This window comes from Colletotrichum tamarilloi (genome assembly GCF_030869305.1).
Source record: "Colletotrichum tamarilloi strain Tom-12 chromosome Unknown Scaffold_2.1, whole genome shotgun sequence".
Lineage (NCBI taxonomy): Eukaryota > Fungi > Ascomycota > Sordariomycetes > Glomerellales > Glomerellaceae > Colletotrichum > Colletotrichum tamarilloi.
Window position 1 is genome coordinate 1,517,446 of NW_026849385.1, and position 17,898 is coordinate 1,535,343.

General features: G+C 54.4%; 5 protein-coding genes across 5 annotated transcripts; 2 read left to right on the forward strand and 3 right to left on the reverse strand.

The window, feature by feature from the left end:
• Nucleotides 1-511: 511 nt before the first annotated feature.
• On the reverse strand, nt 512-847 carry CTAM01_01141 (uncharacterized protein; the record flags this gene model as incomplete). Its single annotated transcript, XM_060517184.1, has 2 exons — nt 512-707; nt 801-847. 2 exons carry the CDS (start codon nt 845-847, stop codon nt 512-514), a joined length of 243 nt encoding a protein of 80 aa, XP_060388646.1.
• Nucleotides 848-1,594: 747 nt separating this feature from the next.
• CTAM01_01142 (uncharacterized protein) lies at nt 1,595-4,200 on the forward strand (the record flags this gene model as incomplete). The annotated part of the gene is made up of 2 exons (XM_060517185.1): nt 1,595-2,089; nt 2,461-4,200. The coding sequence occupies 2 exons, from the start codon at nt 1,595-1,597 to the stop codon at nt 4,198-4,200; spliced, it is 2,235 nt and encodes a 744-aa protein (XP_060388647.1).
• A 564-nt stretch (nt 4,201-4,764) lies between these two features.
• CTAM01_01143 (autophagy protein Apg5) lies at nt 4,765-6,061 on the reverse strand (the record flags this gene model as incomplete). The annotated part of the gene is made up of 2 exons (XM_060517186.1): nt 4,765-5,283; nt 5,756-6,061. The coding sequence occupies 2 exons, from the start codon at nt 6,059-6,061 to the stop codon at nt 4,765-4,767; spliced, it is 825 nt and encodes a 274-aa protein (XP_060388648.1).
• An 811-nt stretch (nt 6,062-6,872) lies between these two features.
• On the forward strand, nt 6,873-7,592 carry CTAM01_01144 (uncharacterized protein; the record flags this gene model as incomplete). Its single annotated transcript, XM_060517187.1, has 1 exon — nt 6,873-7,592. One exon carries the CDS (start codon nt 6,873-6,875, stop codon nt 7,590-7,592), a length of 720 nt encoding a protein of 239 aa, XP_060388649.1.
• A 6,393-nt stretch (nt 7,593-13,985) lies between these two features.
• CTAM01_01145 (uncharacterized protein) lies at nt 13,986-17,887 on the reverse strand (the record flags this gene model as incomplete). The annotated part of the gene is made up of 6 exons (XM_060517188.1): nt 13,986-14,472; nt 14,524-15,177; nt 15,226-15,327; nt 15,379-16,914; nt 16,974-17,083; nt 17,144-17,887. The coding sequence occupies 6 exons, from the start codon at nt 17,885-17,887 to the stop codon at nt 13,986-13,988; spliced, it is 3,633 nt and encodes a 1,210-aa protein (XP_060388650.1).
• Nucleotides 17,888-17,898: the final 11 nt, after the last annotated feature.

A 17,898-nucleotide genomic window follows, 5' to 3' on the forward strand; every position in this document is an offset into this window, starting at 1 on the left:
GTGGTGTGTCCCGGCGAGGGCTGGCCGGTTTATAAGTGGGAGCTTCGCGCAAGGAACGGCCGAAATGCCGGGGGACTTAGAAAAGAGGTATTACAGATAGTGAAGTGGGTATATGCATCTATCGACTACAGTGACTAGCTGTCGATGCCATTATCGTACATAGCAACCCCACCAACCCCACCATGCTCCCCTCGGCGTCTAAATCTAGACAGCTTCCTTTGACAGCTATCTCTGTCTCTTCTCTGTCTCTTCTCTGTCTCTCTCTTTTTTCTTTCGTACTCTTCTTGTTTCATGTCTCATCTGTACATCTATTGCGTCTCCAAGCCTTTCTCGTCTCGCGCTCACACGACTGCAATAGTGCCTTCAACAGCGCTTCATATCCTACGAATACTTCCACCCGTCTTCGCTCATTCGGCTAGTCCTGTTGGTTCCTTATCTACGTCTCGCGAAACGCTGACATCGTGCCTGACAGCCCTGGTCTTCCAACGTCATGCAAGCTAGGGGGTCCCGTTCACGACGATTGGCCAGTTTGCGTCCATCCCGCTTCCCACGCCTTCAAGGAGCATTGCGTCTGCTGGCGACTGCTCGAACCCGTCCGCGTTGACGAGGTGCCGTTCCCAATGGAGACAAGTCTCTCGGGCAGCTCCATCGGGCTTCGAAGATACCTATCCATCTGAGGCGCTGGCGCCGTGTAATAGGCACCGGCCCTACACACACACACCAATCCACACAACCGTCAGCATTCATAATCCTGCGGCCACACTGATCAGGACCAGAGAGGCAAAGAGGCAAAAGCTTACCCGCCATTCGAGGTGGTGGTACCAGACGGTGCGGATCGTTGAGACATCGTGGGGAAGAAAAGGGGTAAGAGATTATTGGTGTTTGGTTTGATTGATTTCTTGCAGGTTGCAATGCACGACTACAGTTGTACGAGGATGAATGTTCGCGATAGTATCTACGAGATGCCTCAGATCGCAGCACGGAACAGCTTCAATACATATAGGGAACCTGAGGATGCCATTTCAACCGTCGACCTGCGCGGTTGGCCAGCAGCAAGTTCTGCTCAATTGAGGGAATCGCAAAGGCACGGATGCGCTGTTTAGCCTACGGTTGGCCTCAGTGAGGCTTTCCAGATCTCTCATGAATCTCAGTTGATAAATCGTGGGGAAGGGGAAAGAACACCTCGCGCATCATCTGCGCGACGCTGCGCAATCCTTCAGTCTCGCAGACTACCATCTTTGAGTCGTGTCCAAAGGAGCGGAAGGATATTTTCGGTCACCATGATCGTCATCATTGGCTACACCTGCATACGATTGCCTAGATTTTGGTGCGGATCGTCGACCCCCCTGGCATGGCACAGCCTGCATACTTGAACAACAGCGCAAATGCGCCCTTTCGAATTGTCGCTGTGGCTTTAGTTCGAGGGCATTTCAGAGCCTGCTCTCCCCCTCCTTTCTCCCTCTCTCATTCTTCTCGTTGTTTCTGACGCCTTTTTTCCACATTTTTCTGCTTCGCAATTGCGGATTTCCCATCGGTAATTTTTGGCATTTCCTTTCTGGGCAGCATGGGACACAAGACAATTGCAAGCAGCCGTATGACCAGGCTTGATGCAACACAAGTACACGATGGTGTTGCATCATCGAGGCCATCTGCTGTCGCATCAGCAAGGGTCGATGAGGCCTCCAGAGACCTTGCATATCAATTCCTCCACATGAATCGCTCATCCCGCCGCGCATCCATCGTCAACCACAACACCGAAGTTTCCGAGATGCCTTCACCTTGTGCAGTCTCCTTTGAGCGTCCGCTTTCTTGGACCTTCGATACTCCGCTGCAATCTGGAGACCGGCGTCACTCGTCCTTTGAATCGGAAAACATGCCTAGCCTGGCATATCGTGTCAAACCACAACAACCACAGCCACATAACCCGAGGAAACACCAGAGGGGAAGCCCGTCAGTTGACAGCTTGGAAGAGCGGCCGGGTTCGACAGAGGAGAGACACTGCAAGAGGATCTCGGGTGATTCCGGCTATGGGTCGGATACGCGGCGACGAAGTCGTGACGGGAGCGGAGACTCTTCTGAGTATCAGGACGTGAGGACCAGAGACGTCAAGATCTATCAGCGACCGGGGTCCAACATCCTCATACGCCGATGCCCATCACCTCAGTCGGACAGCGACGGGACCTTGGGTGTGCCGCGACGACGCAAGAGGCATTTACGTAGACATAGCGCCGTTGTCGTTACTCATTCACCTAATGATCCAACTCCTGCACCGAAAGAGATTAGACTTCCAACGCAGAAGACGAAAATATGCGAGGCACTGTCGAAGCAAGGCGAAAGAGTGGCGATCAGCAGAGAAAGCCTGGACGCAGAGACGCATATATATGGCAGTGATCTCTCCGTTTCCATCAAAGGCCTGCGACGAATGAAGGGAACCACGGCTCTGCGCGACCCCGTTGGTAGCCCACGACCCCCAACATCGAGATCAGGGTCATGAGAGCGCCTAGGGCCATCAGGGCACCCAGCATCACTTCAACGGACATTCCGCCTGTTCCCGAGGATAATGCTCCACAACAACAGCCTTCGCTCATCGGATCACCATCCATCCGGAGAAGTTCTACGTTTGGAGATGACCTCACTCGGAGGGCTATGAATCGCTTATCCCTTTTCGAGGACGCAGATGGCCACCCCGTCTCCTTTGCAGGCTCACGCGCCGCTAGGCCGAGCCTACATCTCGATACTTCAATCGAGCCTCGCGCACAGCTTGAACGGCCCCTTCAGCCCACCTCACTTAAATTGTCGCGACCTGTCTCCGGACCGCCCAACCTCCCTCTCAACTGGCACGCAAACCTGACACCTCGGCCATCCTTCCTTGCCGTCGAGGAGCAGTCCGACTCTGCCAACGACAGTGGAGATGAATCATCCATCGAGTCGAGCGTCTTCTCAGTCCCGGACTCCCCCGTGGAGCCGTGTCAACTGAATCGGGATGATCCATTAGCATCGCACATGGACGTCATTGTCGGCAACATCTTCCAACGCTACCAAGAATGGAACGTCCGCGAAAGGGGTGGACAAGGCCGACGAGCCTCGGGCCAACGCGTCAACACCAACACGCCCGACTCCGGTCGTTCGTCGAGGAAACGCTCGCACTCCGACGACCTACCCGACCAGGACGCCTCAGATGGCGGGGACTCGAACGTGATACTGGGATTCAAGAAGCCAAAAGTCCCAGCGAACCCATCGAAGTTGATGTTTGCGTGCCCCTTTTGGAAGAATGACCCCGATAACCACCGCCAATGCTATAAGAAAGTTCTCAGCCAGATAAAGTATGTCAAAAGCCACCTCTACCGGTTCCACGCCGCACCCATCACTTGCCCCTGCTGCGGCGCCGCCTTCCAGGACGAGGAGACGCGGGACCAGCACGCGCGTGCACGGCGCTGTGAGGTAGTTAGCGAGGGGTACATTCCCAGCCACGAGGGCCTCTCCCAGGGTCGAATGCGACAGGTCTCGAAGCGCGCGAACCCTAGCCACAGCCCGGAGGAGCAATGGTTCACTATCTGGGATATTGTATTCCCTTCAAAGCCGCGGCCGTCGTCGCCGTATATCGATGGAGTGCTGTCGGAGGACCTCTGCAGCTTACGAGAGTTCCAGACCAGTATTGGGACGGATATGATGCTGGATTACCTAGCCTCGCGAGATCCTGACTTCGCAAACGATGAAAGGAGGGCCGCCATGTACGATCGCGTTGCATTCAACCAGCTCCAGGAAAGGATTTACGAGGCATGGATGGCGCGTCGCGGTCTCCGACAGATCCACGATGCCAACATCTCCACGACGCCGCCGCGCACAGAGTCCGATGAAGCAAGTCGTGCCTCCCCAGCCAACGGGGTTTCCTCTTCCAGGCGCGAAGACGATCCGGCACAACAGCAGCGGATGCAGACACAGACGCCGCCGCCGCAGCTGCTGCAGCAGCATCAAAGTTCACGGGAGGAGACGACGGCGATGATCCAGCCTACGCCCGTGCCGCCGGATGTGGCTGTGCAGTTCACGGGCCAGGATTTTGGGGAGGCTGATTTCAGTCGCGATGATATGTATTATGACACGCATACGCAGGCGTTGTTTGCTGATTTGAATGGCTTGTTGCCTGGTGCTGGCCGGTCGGAATTTGACCAGGGTGGGTTTGGACCGCCATATGTAAGGTAAGGTAGACGGCTGAGTAGATTTGATTTTTGATGTTTCGTGCTTCCGGCCGGCTCGGTTTGTTCTATACTGTGACCTTATCGCAAACCTGGTCTACGAGAATGTTTATAGAATAGCTCTCTTGATTACCACTACTATATTTAATAAAGAAAAATAAGATCTCAGAACGGAGTGAGTATTCCTCTGCTGGCTGCTAATATTCCCCAACGACTCGTATGTCAAGCAAACACGAGGGTTTATAGCAAACATGTACCGGGAAACCAACCCTCATAACCTTTGACGCGGAAAATGCTGCATTTAATTGCGAACTCCAATGAACTCCAATACCCCAGCCTAATCCTTAGGACGCCCTCCATGCTACGTGCTATCCATAGACCCTCCACACAACCATCTCCCATATCCTTGACCGCCCCCCCCCCCCCCCCCCCCCCCCCCCCCCCCCCCCCTCTCCCCCCCCCCCCCCCCCCCCACCCCCCCCCCACCCCCCACCCCCCCCCCCCCCCCCCCCCCCCCCCCCTTCCCCCCCCCCCCCCCCCCCCCAATCACCTCCCTCTAACTCGTTTCTTCTCACAGCAACACGACAGCCAAACAAAGCCAACCGTCCGGATACGCCGCCTCGCGCATCAAATCCTCCAACGGCGCCGAAAACGGCACGGGCGAGCCGTGCAGCACGACGTTGGCGAGGATGGGGTCCCGGCTGGAGGGGAATAAGCTGGGCAGGTGGGCCTGCAGCGCGCGGCCTAGGGTCTGGCGGGTGCGGGTGCCGGGGATGACGGGGGGGACGAGGGTTTGGAGGACTTTGAAGGCGCCTGCTCCGGGGGTGTCTCCTGCTTGTGCCGGTGTTGGTGGTGGTGATGTGGTATCGGTGTTGGTGACGGTGTTGCTGCCGGTCCCGGGCGGGGGCGAGGACGGGATGTAGACGCGCAGGGGCACGTTGCGGAGGGGGGTGGGGGCGTTGAGGAGGAGGGCGTTTATTTTTGCAAAGGAGGCGTAGTCGTTGTCTTGGACTGCGTTCCAGAGGGACGAGGTGTCTGCTTTGGAGAGGGACATTATGCGTTTTGCGTTGCCGTAGCGGACGAAATCTGCCTGTTTTTGGGGGGGTAAATTAGAGTGTATTAGGGGCATTTTTGAGTCAGGTGAGGCAAGATTGAGAACTGGGATTTGGATAAGAAGGTCTGGAGCGTTCTTTGTTCGATGTGGGTGTGTGTTCCAGTGTGAGGTGATGACGGAGGAGAATGTGGAAAGTGGAAAGATGGAGGGGCAGGTGATGATGTGTTTGTCTCGTGGCGTTGTGGAAAAGCAAAAAAAATAAAATAAAAAAAAAAAACAGCTTTGGGATGAGAGACATATGTTCAGGTAGCGTGGAATGGGCATGTAGCCGAGAAGATGGGTAAATTTGATTCTCAATGTTTAGGATGAGACAAGGGAGCGATAGTGAAGACATGACGGGAAGGGGGCGGGGGTTCGAGAAACAGAGACAATGAAAGAGGTTGATAAAAGACACTGAAAAGAGGTTGGAGAAAGAGACAAGACATGTCTCTTTCGTAACTCTACTCACCTCTTTGACGCAGTTGAGAAAGGTGTCGCCGATATCCCAGCTATCGCCATCGCTGACGGTCAGGCGCCACGGTAACGTCGGCTGGTAGAGGTCGACGAGGAGGCCGAGGGGTAGGTTGCGGAGGAGGAGGTCCTCGTGGTGGAAGGCGGAGACGGGGTGGCGGAAGAAGGCGGAGCAGCGGGGGACGAGGAGGGCTAGGTAGGAGAAGCGCGGCAGGGAGGTGACGAGCGGGGTGTTTGGGGCGGAGGGGTGGATTATGTGGAGGGGGATCTGGGCGGACCAGAGGGTTTGGGGGATGGATGACATGGTTGTAGATGGGGGAGATTGTGGTGGGAGTGAGGTTGGGATGAAGGGTTTAGGCGTCTCGGTGGTGTAGTGAGATGAGAGGCGGATGAGAGACGGGTCAAGGATTCATCGTAGGTGGTTGTGTTTGATGCTGGATCGGGTCTTCTATGCGGCCGGTGACGAGCTTTGAGGTACGCAATGTGTTTGTAGGCCAGAAGAAGCACGACGGGAGTCCGGCGCGGAGGCTCTAAGGAGTGACGTTACAGATTATCCGGCGTTGAACAAGTGACGGTCGGGACGGAGGCGGAGGTGGGGCACCTTGTCCGTCAGGAAGGCACCAGAGCCCGGCCGAAACAAAGCCCCGCCATCCGATGATTACCTAAGCTACGGAGTACCAAGGTACGAACAGCAGCAGCACCGCGTTGCCTCTTTAAGTTACCCGGGCCATCCCTGGAACTCCCACAAAGCTCACCCTGCACACCTCCAGCTCCCAGCTCGCACACCATCGGCATTCTTTCGTCCTACCTTGGCTTACTGTGTTGTGTAACCCTCAGCTTAGGCCCCAGATTCCCAGTACGGCGTACGGATAGCAGGACGTGGTCGGGGGATTTTCTCTGCCTGACAGCGGCTCCTTCCATGTCCACAGGGAACGTCCCTCCTTGGAGTCCATGCCTTCCGGGCGGCACTAGGGGGCGCTGGGGCGCTGAGCTGAGAAGATCCTACTGCAACTGCACCTCACTTCTTTTCATTTGGATGTGGTTTCAACCTCAACAACTACGCGCATTTCTGTTGGTCATGCTTTTCCAGCATCGGAACCGAGACATACTCATCCATGGTTGACTTGAGGCAACTAAAACACCATGGTGGACGGTGCTATCACGGCGAGATGTTGACCACCATGAAGCCCGCGGCAAAACTTTTGAAGCATGTCCGGCAAGGCGAGCCAGACATCACATCGCATATCAGGCATCACCATCTCGCTCTTATTGCGCGTACTTCGCACACTCCGTACACTCCGCACACGCCGTCCGCCCGCGAGCGTCGAATCGCCTCGAAGAATCCGTCTTTGAGCCTTGTTGCCTGCGGATCTTTCCATGAGAACGGATACGGGATAGAGGCCCAGCCTTCCAAGATTACTGTACGATCCAGCCATGATTCGTCGTCCGCCTCAAGCGCGTGCGGCGCGCCGAAAGGAGTCGGCATGCAAAAAATCCTGGAAAATCACTTCAGCGGCACGTCGTGGTCGGTCGAGACTCGATGGTTGCACATGACCCGGTCGATCATCCTCGCTTCGCGTCGACCGCCGAATCGTCGTCGCTTACGGAGTACATGCGTCTCGTCATTTTCGTATGGATACCTACACCCATCGCTATTTTCAACACGCTGCTTGGCCAATCTTGCCCGCCTTGTCCAATGTCTGCCGTCTTACGGATACTGCTGTCCCGTATCCACTGGTTCCCAAACCGGCTACCGACGAGCAGGGACAGAGGACCTATCCAAGGACCAAAGCTATCTCTCGGGGAGCTGTCTTCTGGTTTTTTCTGCTCACTGAGTCGTCAATAATTTGAATCGCCGACCACTGTTCGCACTACTTTTCGTCCACTACCACGCTATGGGATATAGACTGTCACTCCTCGCACACCCCTTGGCCTTCACTTGTCTTCGACCCGGCGGCCGATGCTACGCGGCAGGCAACACGCCGCACACGCAGGCAGGGCACAGGACGCAGGTAAAGGAAAAAGCAAAAATACACCGCGTGCCACGCTGTAGCTCCGAGACAAGAGGTTTGGTTACACGAGAATGAACCAAATGTCCCCACCCTCTGTGTCTCTCTCTCTCTCCTATGATGTTCAGGCATCTCTCAGAATCTCACTCTCTTTGGCTCTGAAGCTCTCTAAGTTCTCTCCATCTGGGGGTGTTATCCACCAACCAGGAGCTTACACAACTCGCACACCCCTCCTTCGTTGAGCTTTTCTGCCAACAAGCTCCAGCCTCCGCCGCCATCTCATACAACTTCTTCCCAAGACATTCCTTTTCCTTTATTTGCTTTTTTTCTTTCCTTTGCAAAACCTCTTTATTTTCCCCAGTCTTGGGGGCAGGCCTTGGTCGCATTCGGGACCGTGTCGGTGGCCACAGCACATTATGGACAATATTTCCCCGGAATAAATCTCACCAACCCAGTCTGACCGTTAGACCACGAGGTTGGGTGATCACTGATGCGTTCACAAGGCGTGGGGCGGGGAGGGGACCAATAATCCTTTGGAGATCAAAATGCCAGGGTCTTTCGTCAAAACATGTCCGCGTCCATAACAAGTTGCGACTGCAGTATCTCACATGAGCGACTCAATCTATCCGTACATCTCACCATATCTCTTACCATCTCCATATCCCAGAGCGGTCAAACCGCCGCGGATTCAGACGGAGGGGGGTGGTGACGAGTCAATACCCCCAAGACCAAACTAGAGCGAAACCCTTTTTGTTTTCTTCCTTTCTTAACGCGTACTTTCACGCTTTCTCATCTCAATTTTACCATCACCAGGAGGGGATTCCATAATGGCGCTTTAATGCCGTCCTAGCGTAGTTCACTAATCGGCAATCGAGGCGAGCTATCAGATTTCCAGAGAATACTGCGCGTTAGCACCAGCAAACGCATCCCTGTCAGCGTCGCGCTGCTGGCTAGGCACCTCTATTCGTGTACACACTTCACTCTCACACACACACTTCAACAAGTCTCTTGGAATGCTATCCAGGGTTTTACGATAGTTAAAGTCGAAAGCGAGTCTAGCACCTCCTTTTACACTACCTTAGTAACGTAACTTTGGGTAACTCTGTCTGGCTTCTGTTTCTTTGCTTTTTCTTCTTCTTCCTGTACAGGTCTCATACCGGCAATGGATTACCTATATCTGGCATGTTCTGCTCTTCCCGCCCCCATTTCCAGACTTTCTATGCGTTACTTTGTAGAGTCTACATAATACTTGGTCGACGCCCCCCTCCACGCTCCCCCTCTCCTTTCGTCACTTCTCATTCCTGATAGAATCACTCAAACGAGATGGCTGCGCAGCACAACGCAGCAGCAGCAGCAGCAGCACATGCGCTGCGACCTTCTTTCATGTCCTTGCATCACCTCACCCTCTCTCTGCCGCTGACGCCGCCCTGCTCTTACTCCCTCTCGATCAGTCTCTCAGTCCGTGCCGTCCCAAAGTACCTTTGAGGTCGAGTGACTTGTGAGTGACAACGTCAGCCAGAACGACGAAAGAGCTTCTCTGCAGAGCCCAATCATCAGTTTTAGTCTCCAAAAAACTCGAGGCTCTCACCACCTTCTCACCCAAACCCGCAAAGCTACCCTTGTCGTCAACCTCTCTGCCTTGCTCACACGCCCCCCCTTTGCCAGGTTGTATTCCCTATGCTTGTTCCCGTCACTTTCCCATCACATTTTTGCCGTTTTCCCCATATCCTACGATGACCGCAGAAGGCCGGGAATCTCAAAATCGCCCAAGAATTGCAACGCAACCACCCCAAATCCAATCTTAGCACCTCCAACTCCAAGTCTCCAAGTAATGTTGACTGACCCAGTTGCCCAAGCCAAAACCACCAAAAATCACATTTCATAAACCCCTAACCCGGCGTAACCTCCCAAACAGAGTATGGTCTTCCCGTTGCCTTACCGCCTCATCCCGTGCCCGCAGCCCTCCCCTCCCCGTACCTTTGGTTCTGGTTCTGGTTCTGGTTCTGGTTCTGGTTCTGGTTCTGGTTCTGGTTCTGGTTCTCTCCCGCTGCCCTCGTCCTACACCCCTTAGCGCGCCGTGTGTGCGTTCAAAGACGACCATCACGGCCCTCGCGACCACCACCTCTTTCCCACGCCCCGCGTCCCACCTGCGTGTCAAACCGCCCGCGCCGCCGCCGCCGGCCTCGCCTTGTCCAGCCTTCCTCCCCCGTCAGCCACATACCCTACGTCCCCCATCGCCGTGTCCGTCCATCCCGTCCGACCGTGCAGAAGAAAGGGCGCACTTTTTCTTCCGGTAACCCAAGTGAAGGTGCAAGGACCCCCTTCCCCCCTCTCCGTCACTTACTACCGAGTACTATTGCCAACAACCGCACTTATCATATCAACCTGGGATGTGCTCTACTACCGCTCCCGTACCCATGCCCCTGGGAGAAGGCAGAAGGGGGGAGCCACACGGCTCAAGAGAACTGATCCCATGGCACTGGGTCCCGGTCCGTCAGTCCCGCGGCGTCCGCCCCCCCTACGGGTAGCAGGCACCAGGCCTCGATCCCTTATTTCAGGTTTTTTGACGTTGTGTCGAAACGTTGATCTGGCACTTTGAGCTGTAGAACACGACGACGCCGCCGCCACGCAGCAGATGACAGGACTCGGTGACACCCAGCAGACCGCCACAAACACATCCCCTCATCCCCTATCTACCGGTTCCTTGGATCTGTTGGGGCGGCTTTGGAGTGTTCTAGGTCGTTAATCGTGTGAAAAGTGCGGGAGAGGGGGGGAATGCTACGCCAGCCAGGCCCGATCACACTCTCCCTCTCTCCCCTCAACCCAAACCCAGGCCCAGCATATGGCGGCCTCGGGAATTGCTGAATGTGCTTTTGCCCTTTTTACAACTCACCTTTTACTCAAGGGCCTAAGGTGCTAAAAGGTAGTATCATGTAGCTTGCCAAGCCGTGTGCGCGTATCCCCTGCTCTGCCGTTCCGGGTTCCTACTATCACTACCTACCTCGTTGGGGATATTTTGCCGTCGTTTTGGTGAACCTAGTTGAAGTACAATGTAAAATGAAGAAAAGGGGGTTAAGTAGCTGTCAAAGTGTCAAAGTCGCAAACCGTCCGTCCGTTTGACAGGGAAACTGAAAAGCCTAGTGTGCGAAAGAGAGAGAGAAAAAAGTGATTGATGACTGATGCAATCCCGATTCCCAACCCGCCAAGTCTCGTTCCTAAAATCGATCACATTTTTTGTTCGAATTGCTCTCACACCGGTTTTACGGATACCTATGTGTGCTAGGTTACAACCTACACCTGGGGGGGGGGGGGGGGCAAAGCGCAAAATGCAAGGGGGAGGGGGAAGGGGGTTTGTTCAAGAGTTGTAATGTTATAGGTGATAGAAGTTATGACCCCAAGTAGCCCAGGTACGGGGAGGGAATTTCCTTACTTGGACGGACGGACGGACGGCATTCACAACTTGCGGTCACGGTGACAGGAAACATGAGTCTTACTGGGGTGTAGTAAGGCGCCGCGGCAAAAGTTTTGGTAAGTTGGGTAGTAAGGTGAAGTGGTTCAATTTCTCTACTAATGCAGATGTCTCTTTTCGTGGTCCCTGTCCTGCACGTGTGCGCGTGTGCGTGTGTGTGTGTGTTGCACCTGGACTGCCTTTCGGACGTAAAATCTTCGGCCGCAATGCAAAGCGGCACGATATACGGCATACACAAGTAAACCATTCCATCAGCGATCAGGATACCCGAGACCGGGGAGGCGGAGGGGGCCTGGGTGCTGGGTGCTGGGTGCTGGGTGCTGGGTGCTGGGTGCTGGGTGCTGGCCTATTGTTGGTTTACCCTACATTTAGTATTTACGGCTTGTCATTGTTCCCACATCTTTGCCCTGAAACAGGTGAGGCGAAAGCAAATCTGATGTATCTGTAATTTTTTTTCGTCGTCCCAGAGAGTAACGGATATGTGATTAATTGACTGTACAAAGTACATGTATTCTTCAATTCGCTGAGTGTGGTGTGACGGGGACGTTACTTGTCACGTCAGTTTTAATACAAGGGTACTATTACGACTACTACTACTATACGGAGTACCACGCCTGCGGATTGCGTGGGTGTCGGTGTGGGGTTTGCGCTCATTCGGTTTCCCGGGGGGGGGGGGGGGGGGTGGGGGGGCTTGGGCCGGGTGGGTATATGGAAGGGGTTGGAGCCCTCCCCACCCGCCCGTCTCAATTTTTTTTTTTTTTTTTTTTTTGGAACTTCTGGAGGGGGGGGTGGGGGGGGGGGGGGGGGGGGGGGGGGGGGGTTCGATGGCATTGGACTGTGTCGATATATGAAGAGGTTGCAGACCTCGCCATCGCTCAGTTCTCATGATTTTTTTTTTTGTCTTTCTTGGAAAGTCGCGAACGGACGTGACGGACGGACATTGCAAACAACCCCGCCCTCCTTCTCCCACGGATCAATGTTCCTTGGGAGTTTGGAGGTGACTGGCGAAAGGCTGCTCTGTTTCTCCAAGCTACCTGGCCTAGGGCCACGAGTCGAAGCGCTGTTCTATTTGGATCAATCTGTAGATACTCTGCCACAGAAGCGCGTAAATAACCATGTTAAATCATTCATCACCATATTCACCCGCATCAAGAGGAGAAACCAAGTTCCAGGGCAATAGTTTTCATAATAGTACTAATATACTAAGGAACAAAAACATAATTCAAAAGAGAAAGAAGAAGCACTTCCCACCACGCCTCTTTCTCTCTCTTTCTCTCTCAATCTCCTCGTTTGGTATCTCCTCCACTGAGAACAAAAACTGAAAATAATCTCACCCTAGAAATAGAACGAGCCATCAATTCATAGACAAAACTGCACTTCCCGCCCTCAAACCTTTCCAGATGAAACCACCAACTTCCAGACCCCGCCATAACAACCAGAACCGAAAAAAGCAGAACCAACATTTAGGTGAATCCAGTTCTCCGAGAATGAGGGGGAGGAGGGGACAAACCACAACGGCCACGACCTCGACAACAACACGGACGATGATGAGAAAAAAAAAAAGATCCCCATGGAAATAGGATATAAATATATAGAAAAAAGTTTTTGCAAATGCTGCCCAAAAAACGTAGTACCAAAAAACAAATACGCAAACGCAAACGCAATGCTTTGTTTGGAGGGAGGTGTGTTGTTTCAACAACCAACCAGAAGCAGAGAGAGAAAAAGGACAAGAAAAAAATATAAACAACAAGAGGGCGCGAACCAAAGAACTCGGCTACGAGTCTTGTCTTTTATATGCAAAATCCTTCCTCCACCTGCCTGCTCGCCCCTTAATCCATCCTCCTCCTTTCCTTTTCCCCCCTCCCTTTTGTCCACCGAACCGATTTCAAAAACGACCCTGCGGAGGTCCAGCGCCGTCTGATAACGACAGAGAGTGGCAGTAAAAGAACAAAAGCACTTGTCCAAATCCCATCTTCTCCTCTCCCCGTTGCCCCCTCCTCTCTCCTGCTTGGCCCCATCACCCCCTTTAACCGCCGGCCTACCACTCCAGAATGCTGCCCCTCCGCATCCATCCCCTTTCCTTCCTCCCTTATCCGTCGGCTTCATCGTCCAGGTTCGAGCGTAGGTGTATATATTGCGTCGCTGACACGTCGGCCGTGATTGATGAAAGACTTTCGGTCCGGTAGAGCACCATCTCGCCAATGCGTATACGGAGGCAATATAAGCTGTCACAAAACCAAGGGAGATCCGGTCAAAATACCGTGCAAGGTGATAAATTCGAGGGTTATATTTTTTGTACTGCGTAATCGTATAGCGGTTCCTTTATAATAAAAAGTGTTTTTTCCGGTTTCCGGGGGTTTCCAGGGGTCAAGGTGATCTCCAAGTAGGTACGAGAAATGTAGTTGAAAAATGAATTTCGAATTCGCAAAACGCCGGTTCATGGATGTTTGTTGTTTGGGGTATGAAGAATTTCATGACCAAGAGCGGAGGGTGGGAAGCGTCTGTCCCGTCTCCTTTTTCCTCTGGCCCGCGCACACACATTGGCATTTCGTTCCGCCCAAGATTTTGATTCCTCCCAATTAGTTTGTTGCCTTTTGTAAAAGCTTTCCATAATACCAAAATATTTCCATCCCGGTCCCCGGTGTTTCTGTCGTCATTTGAAAATCGCGAGCGCGCGCAGGGGAGTCTTCTTCGTGTACTGTTTCTCCGCTTTGGTAGAGGTCGCTGCGTGTGGGGAGGTTTCCCGTTCTTTACATCTGCATAGGGTGTCCAGGGTGTCCGGGGTGTCCGGGATGCCCGTGGTAGCCGTGTCCGTGGTTCTGCGGGTGACCGTGACCCGATCCGTTGCTCAACGAGCGGTGTCCCTGGTTTGGAGAGTTGTTCGCGCTGCGGTGGTGAGGTTCGATGAAGGATGCCATGGACATGGGGCCCGGGTGGTGGTGGTGATGGGCCGGCGGTGCGGACGAGGGTGGCGGAGGCGGGGGGATCGTAGGCCCCGTGTGGCTGTTGGTGCTGCCGAAGCTGCTGGAGCCAACCCTCGGGTTTTCGGTGAAGAGCTCCTTCTCGATGTGTTGAAGGATATGCATATCAATCGTTAGCGAGCTAGATGACTGGGCATGCATATCAAGCATGCTAATGGTGCGTCGGAACAGCATCTTCAGTTCTTCAGCAGACACGAGATGGTGCAAGTACGGGTCCTTGAAGGCTGCTGCCAAGATCAAGAGGTTGCCCCATTGCCTGCGGTCGTTAGTATTGTCCCAAAACATTACGGAGAAAGTCACAACTTACGCATGGGCTGTGCCAAAGATGTTGGTGACGAGAAGACGCTTGCTGTCGACACCGTGGAAGGCCCGGGTACTCTGAATGAGGGCTTTTATACCTCTTTCGGCGTATGCCTTGACTTCTGGGTCAAGCTCATCGTGCCGACGGATTCCGTGAGAGCCTTGCCCCACGAACGCAGTCGCGTCGTGTTGGGTGAAGACGCCAATGTGTCCCACAGTCTCCTTGTTGAGCATGCCTGAGCCATCAGAGCGCTGCTTCAGCCTGTCCGAAACCTCCAATACGAATCTGACAAAGGGCCGGTAGATGATGACTCGAGCGCCCCAGTACTTGGCACGCAACCGCGCATCGATGAGTTCCTTTGCTGGCTCATCGTCCTCGTTGAAGTGGAAGTCCTTGGATACCCACTGCATGCTTCTCAGCTGCTCCTCCAAGTTCTGCACTTTAGACATCTTGTCATTGATCGAAACGTGGATGTCCTGGGGGTCGTAGAGCAAGTTGTGAATGGTGTTTAGCGTCTTTCGCAGGTACAACTGTCCGATGTAAGAGTCTCGCACTCTAACAGATGTCTCGTTCTCTATGAGCTTCATATTAGGCCACGGCATAATGTGCTCGTAGTCGAGACATCTGGATCGTGGAAGTTCAAGTTCCGCAATGATATCGCTTAAGAGTTGTTAGCATTGACCAACAATCTGGTGTCATGAGACCTACTTTTCGAGTTGCAGGCAGCTCCAGTATGCGAGGAGGACCATGTTGTCGCGCTTCTTCTCGACGGGATTCTCGAGGCTCATCTTTGAGAAGCGGTCCATGTCACTGCATGGGTATTAGTTTCCATCATCTGGTATCCGTGTTCGGTCAACTTACCGGCGCATGATCATGTTCAGAGCTCGTGCGGCATTGAAGAACATGGCGTCACTCTCCAATACTCTGCCTAATTGACCATGGTACAGACCAGCAAAGATGAAAGTCTGCGCGTGCTTCATCGTCCAGCCAGCCATGTGGTTGCCCATAATGTCAGAGGCATAGGCGAAATATTCTAAACCAGGAATAATGTCGTAGTTGCGCTTCATCGTGTTGGACTTCATGCTGCCGGCGCCGCTACCCTGCAGTGAAGGCCGTCTGCTGGGGAGACTATTGGCCTGCTCCTTTGGCGAAGGTAACCCTGAGGAATGCGAATGCGAGGAATATGACGGAGGCGAAGCCTGCGCACCGGGGGAAGATGGATAACCGTTCCTGTTCATGGGAGAGTTCTGGCTGTGTTCTACCATGTCCCGGGGAAGGTCCGGAATCTTTGACTGGTGTAGGCAGATCTTGCCCAAGGCGAGAATGACCAACACAAGGGCGTTTTCAATGGTCCTATGCGGCCTGCCCGGCTTCTTGGGAAGCTGTATCGTCTCTTCCTGCTGCTGATCTACTGCTGGCGAAGACCGCTTCCGCTTGTTTGACATTTCTGGGTAGCTGCTCGTCGGCGCAACGAACTTGGCGACGCCAGGTGCAGTCGGCTTGGGCTTCTTCTCGGTTTGCGCAATGTTGTCCAAGAAGCGTTTGACAAGGACTCTCAGGTCGCCGGGGAGAATGATTGGATGCAAGGTGAGGACATGAGTCTCAAAGCTGTTAATGTATGCCTTGACCTTTTCTTCAGAAAAGTCAGGTGCACCATCGGGTGTAAGCGTTCCGCTGATGTATCCCATGCTCGTTGGCGGGCTCAGTCCTCCGACTTGGCCCCAAGCCTCACCCGGGGAGGGCGAGTTTCCAGTCTCGGAGAAGTTGTCTTCCATGACATCCATTGTGCCGAAGGCCTCCGAGGCTGCAATGCTTGTAACGCCGCGGCTGGAGTCTTGTCCGCTTCCTTCTCCGCGCCCGTACAGTCGCAGAACACCGCGCTTCTCCTCCTGGGCGATGGGGTACTCTTGCGGGTACTTGACATTCTCCCTCTCCAGAATTCCCTGGGTCATCTCCTTGACGCCTGGCCAGAACAAGATGGTGTCGGCTCTGGTTGTGTGGTTTACCGGGATCGAAGGGGGACCCGGCGCTACAGGTGGTCCAGGAGGGTTGTCGGGCGCGTCGTCGTTGTCCATATCTGTATCGTGGATCTGGTGGGCCAGGTCCGTCTCGCCAACAGCCATGGGCTGCGGCTCGTGCATCTCTTCGTCGGGTTGAGGGTACGTTTCCACAGGCGGCGCGGCAACTGGCGACGGTGACTTGACAAGCGACTTGTCGGGAGAATCATCTGAAAGCGGCGGTGCTTCGGCTTCCATCTTGATGTTGTGCATGTTCAGCCTCTGCTCCATATTTTGCATCCACCTTTGCTGGGCGGCGATCTGCGCCTCGAATTTGGCCTCCATCGCGCTCTTCATCTCAGAAATCGCTTCCAAAATGTCGATTTGGCCCTTGTCAATCCTGTTTTCCAATATCAGCAAGAAACATTATTTGAGGGAGGGGAGGCAAACTCGACTGACGCCTTTGGAATAGGATCACGATATTTACACTCGACACCCTTTTCTCTGCAACTTTTGCAAGGCTTAGTTTCGTCACATTTCGCCTTGAGCTGCCGACAGCTGTCACAAGCCTACAAAACACATGATCAGCGCAAACTCATATAGTTGAGGGGCGGCTCGCGCAATCGCACCTGAGAGGCTCTTGTTGCCTTGCGCTTGGCGGTGGAAGAGAATTGTGCGTATATCGACTCGGGAGGGGGTTGCGGTTGGTACTGCGGTTGCTGTTCATAATGTTGCGGTGGTGGAGGCGGTTGAGCCATGGGAGGAGGAGGAAAGCTGCTTCGGTAGCCCCCCGGCGTGGGGGGCATCTGCTGTGGCCCGTTATCGTAGCTCATGTGTCGTCGAGAGTCGTCGGGGTACGGCTGGTGGGAAGGGTGCGGCGGCGCAGAGTGCGGCGGAGGAGGGAGGCCGTCCTGTGGCCCGCCTCCTGTCGAGTGAGGCCTTCTTGGGTGAGAGAGGTTCTCGTCGTGCGGCTCCCTCTTCACGCCGCCAGGGTCTCGGTTTGGGAACGGTGGGTAAGGCGGGTGCGCAGGTGAAGGCGGGTGTCGATAGTGGTCCTGCATGGGCGTGTAAGGAGACTCTGGCTCATGGTGTCGTCGGTCGTCGGGATGATGTTGCGGCGCCGGGTGAGGAGGGTGATGAGGCTCGACGGAGCGAGGAGGGTACGGGGGCGGCTGCTGCTGGTGGTTATATGGCGCAGGCGGCGGCGCGTGTTGCTGGTGAGGCGGAAGAGGATGTTGTTGGTGCGGCGTCGACGGGTGCGAGGGCGGCGGGTGGAGTGGTGGTAGATGGTGTTGCGGTCCGCCAGGTGGTGACCACGAGTTGGTGCTCGAGAGACGGGGGCGTTTGTTGTCAGGCTGCCCCGGAGGATCCATGCTTGATATAT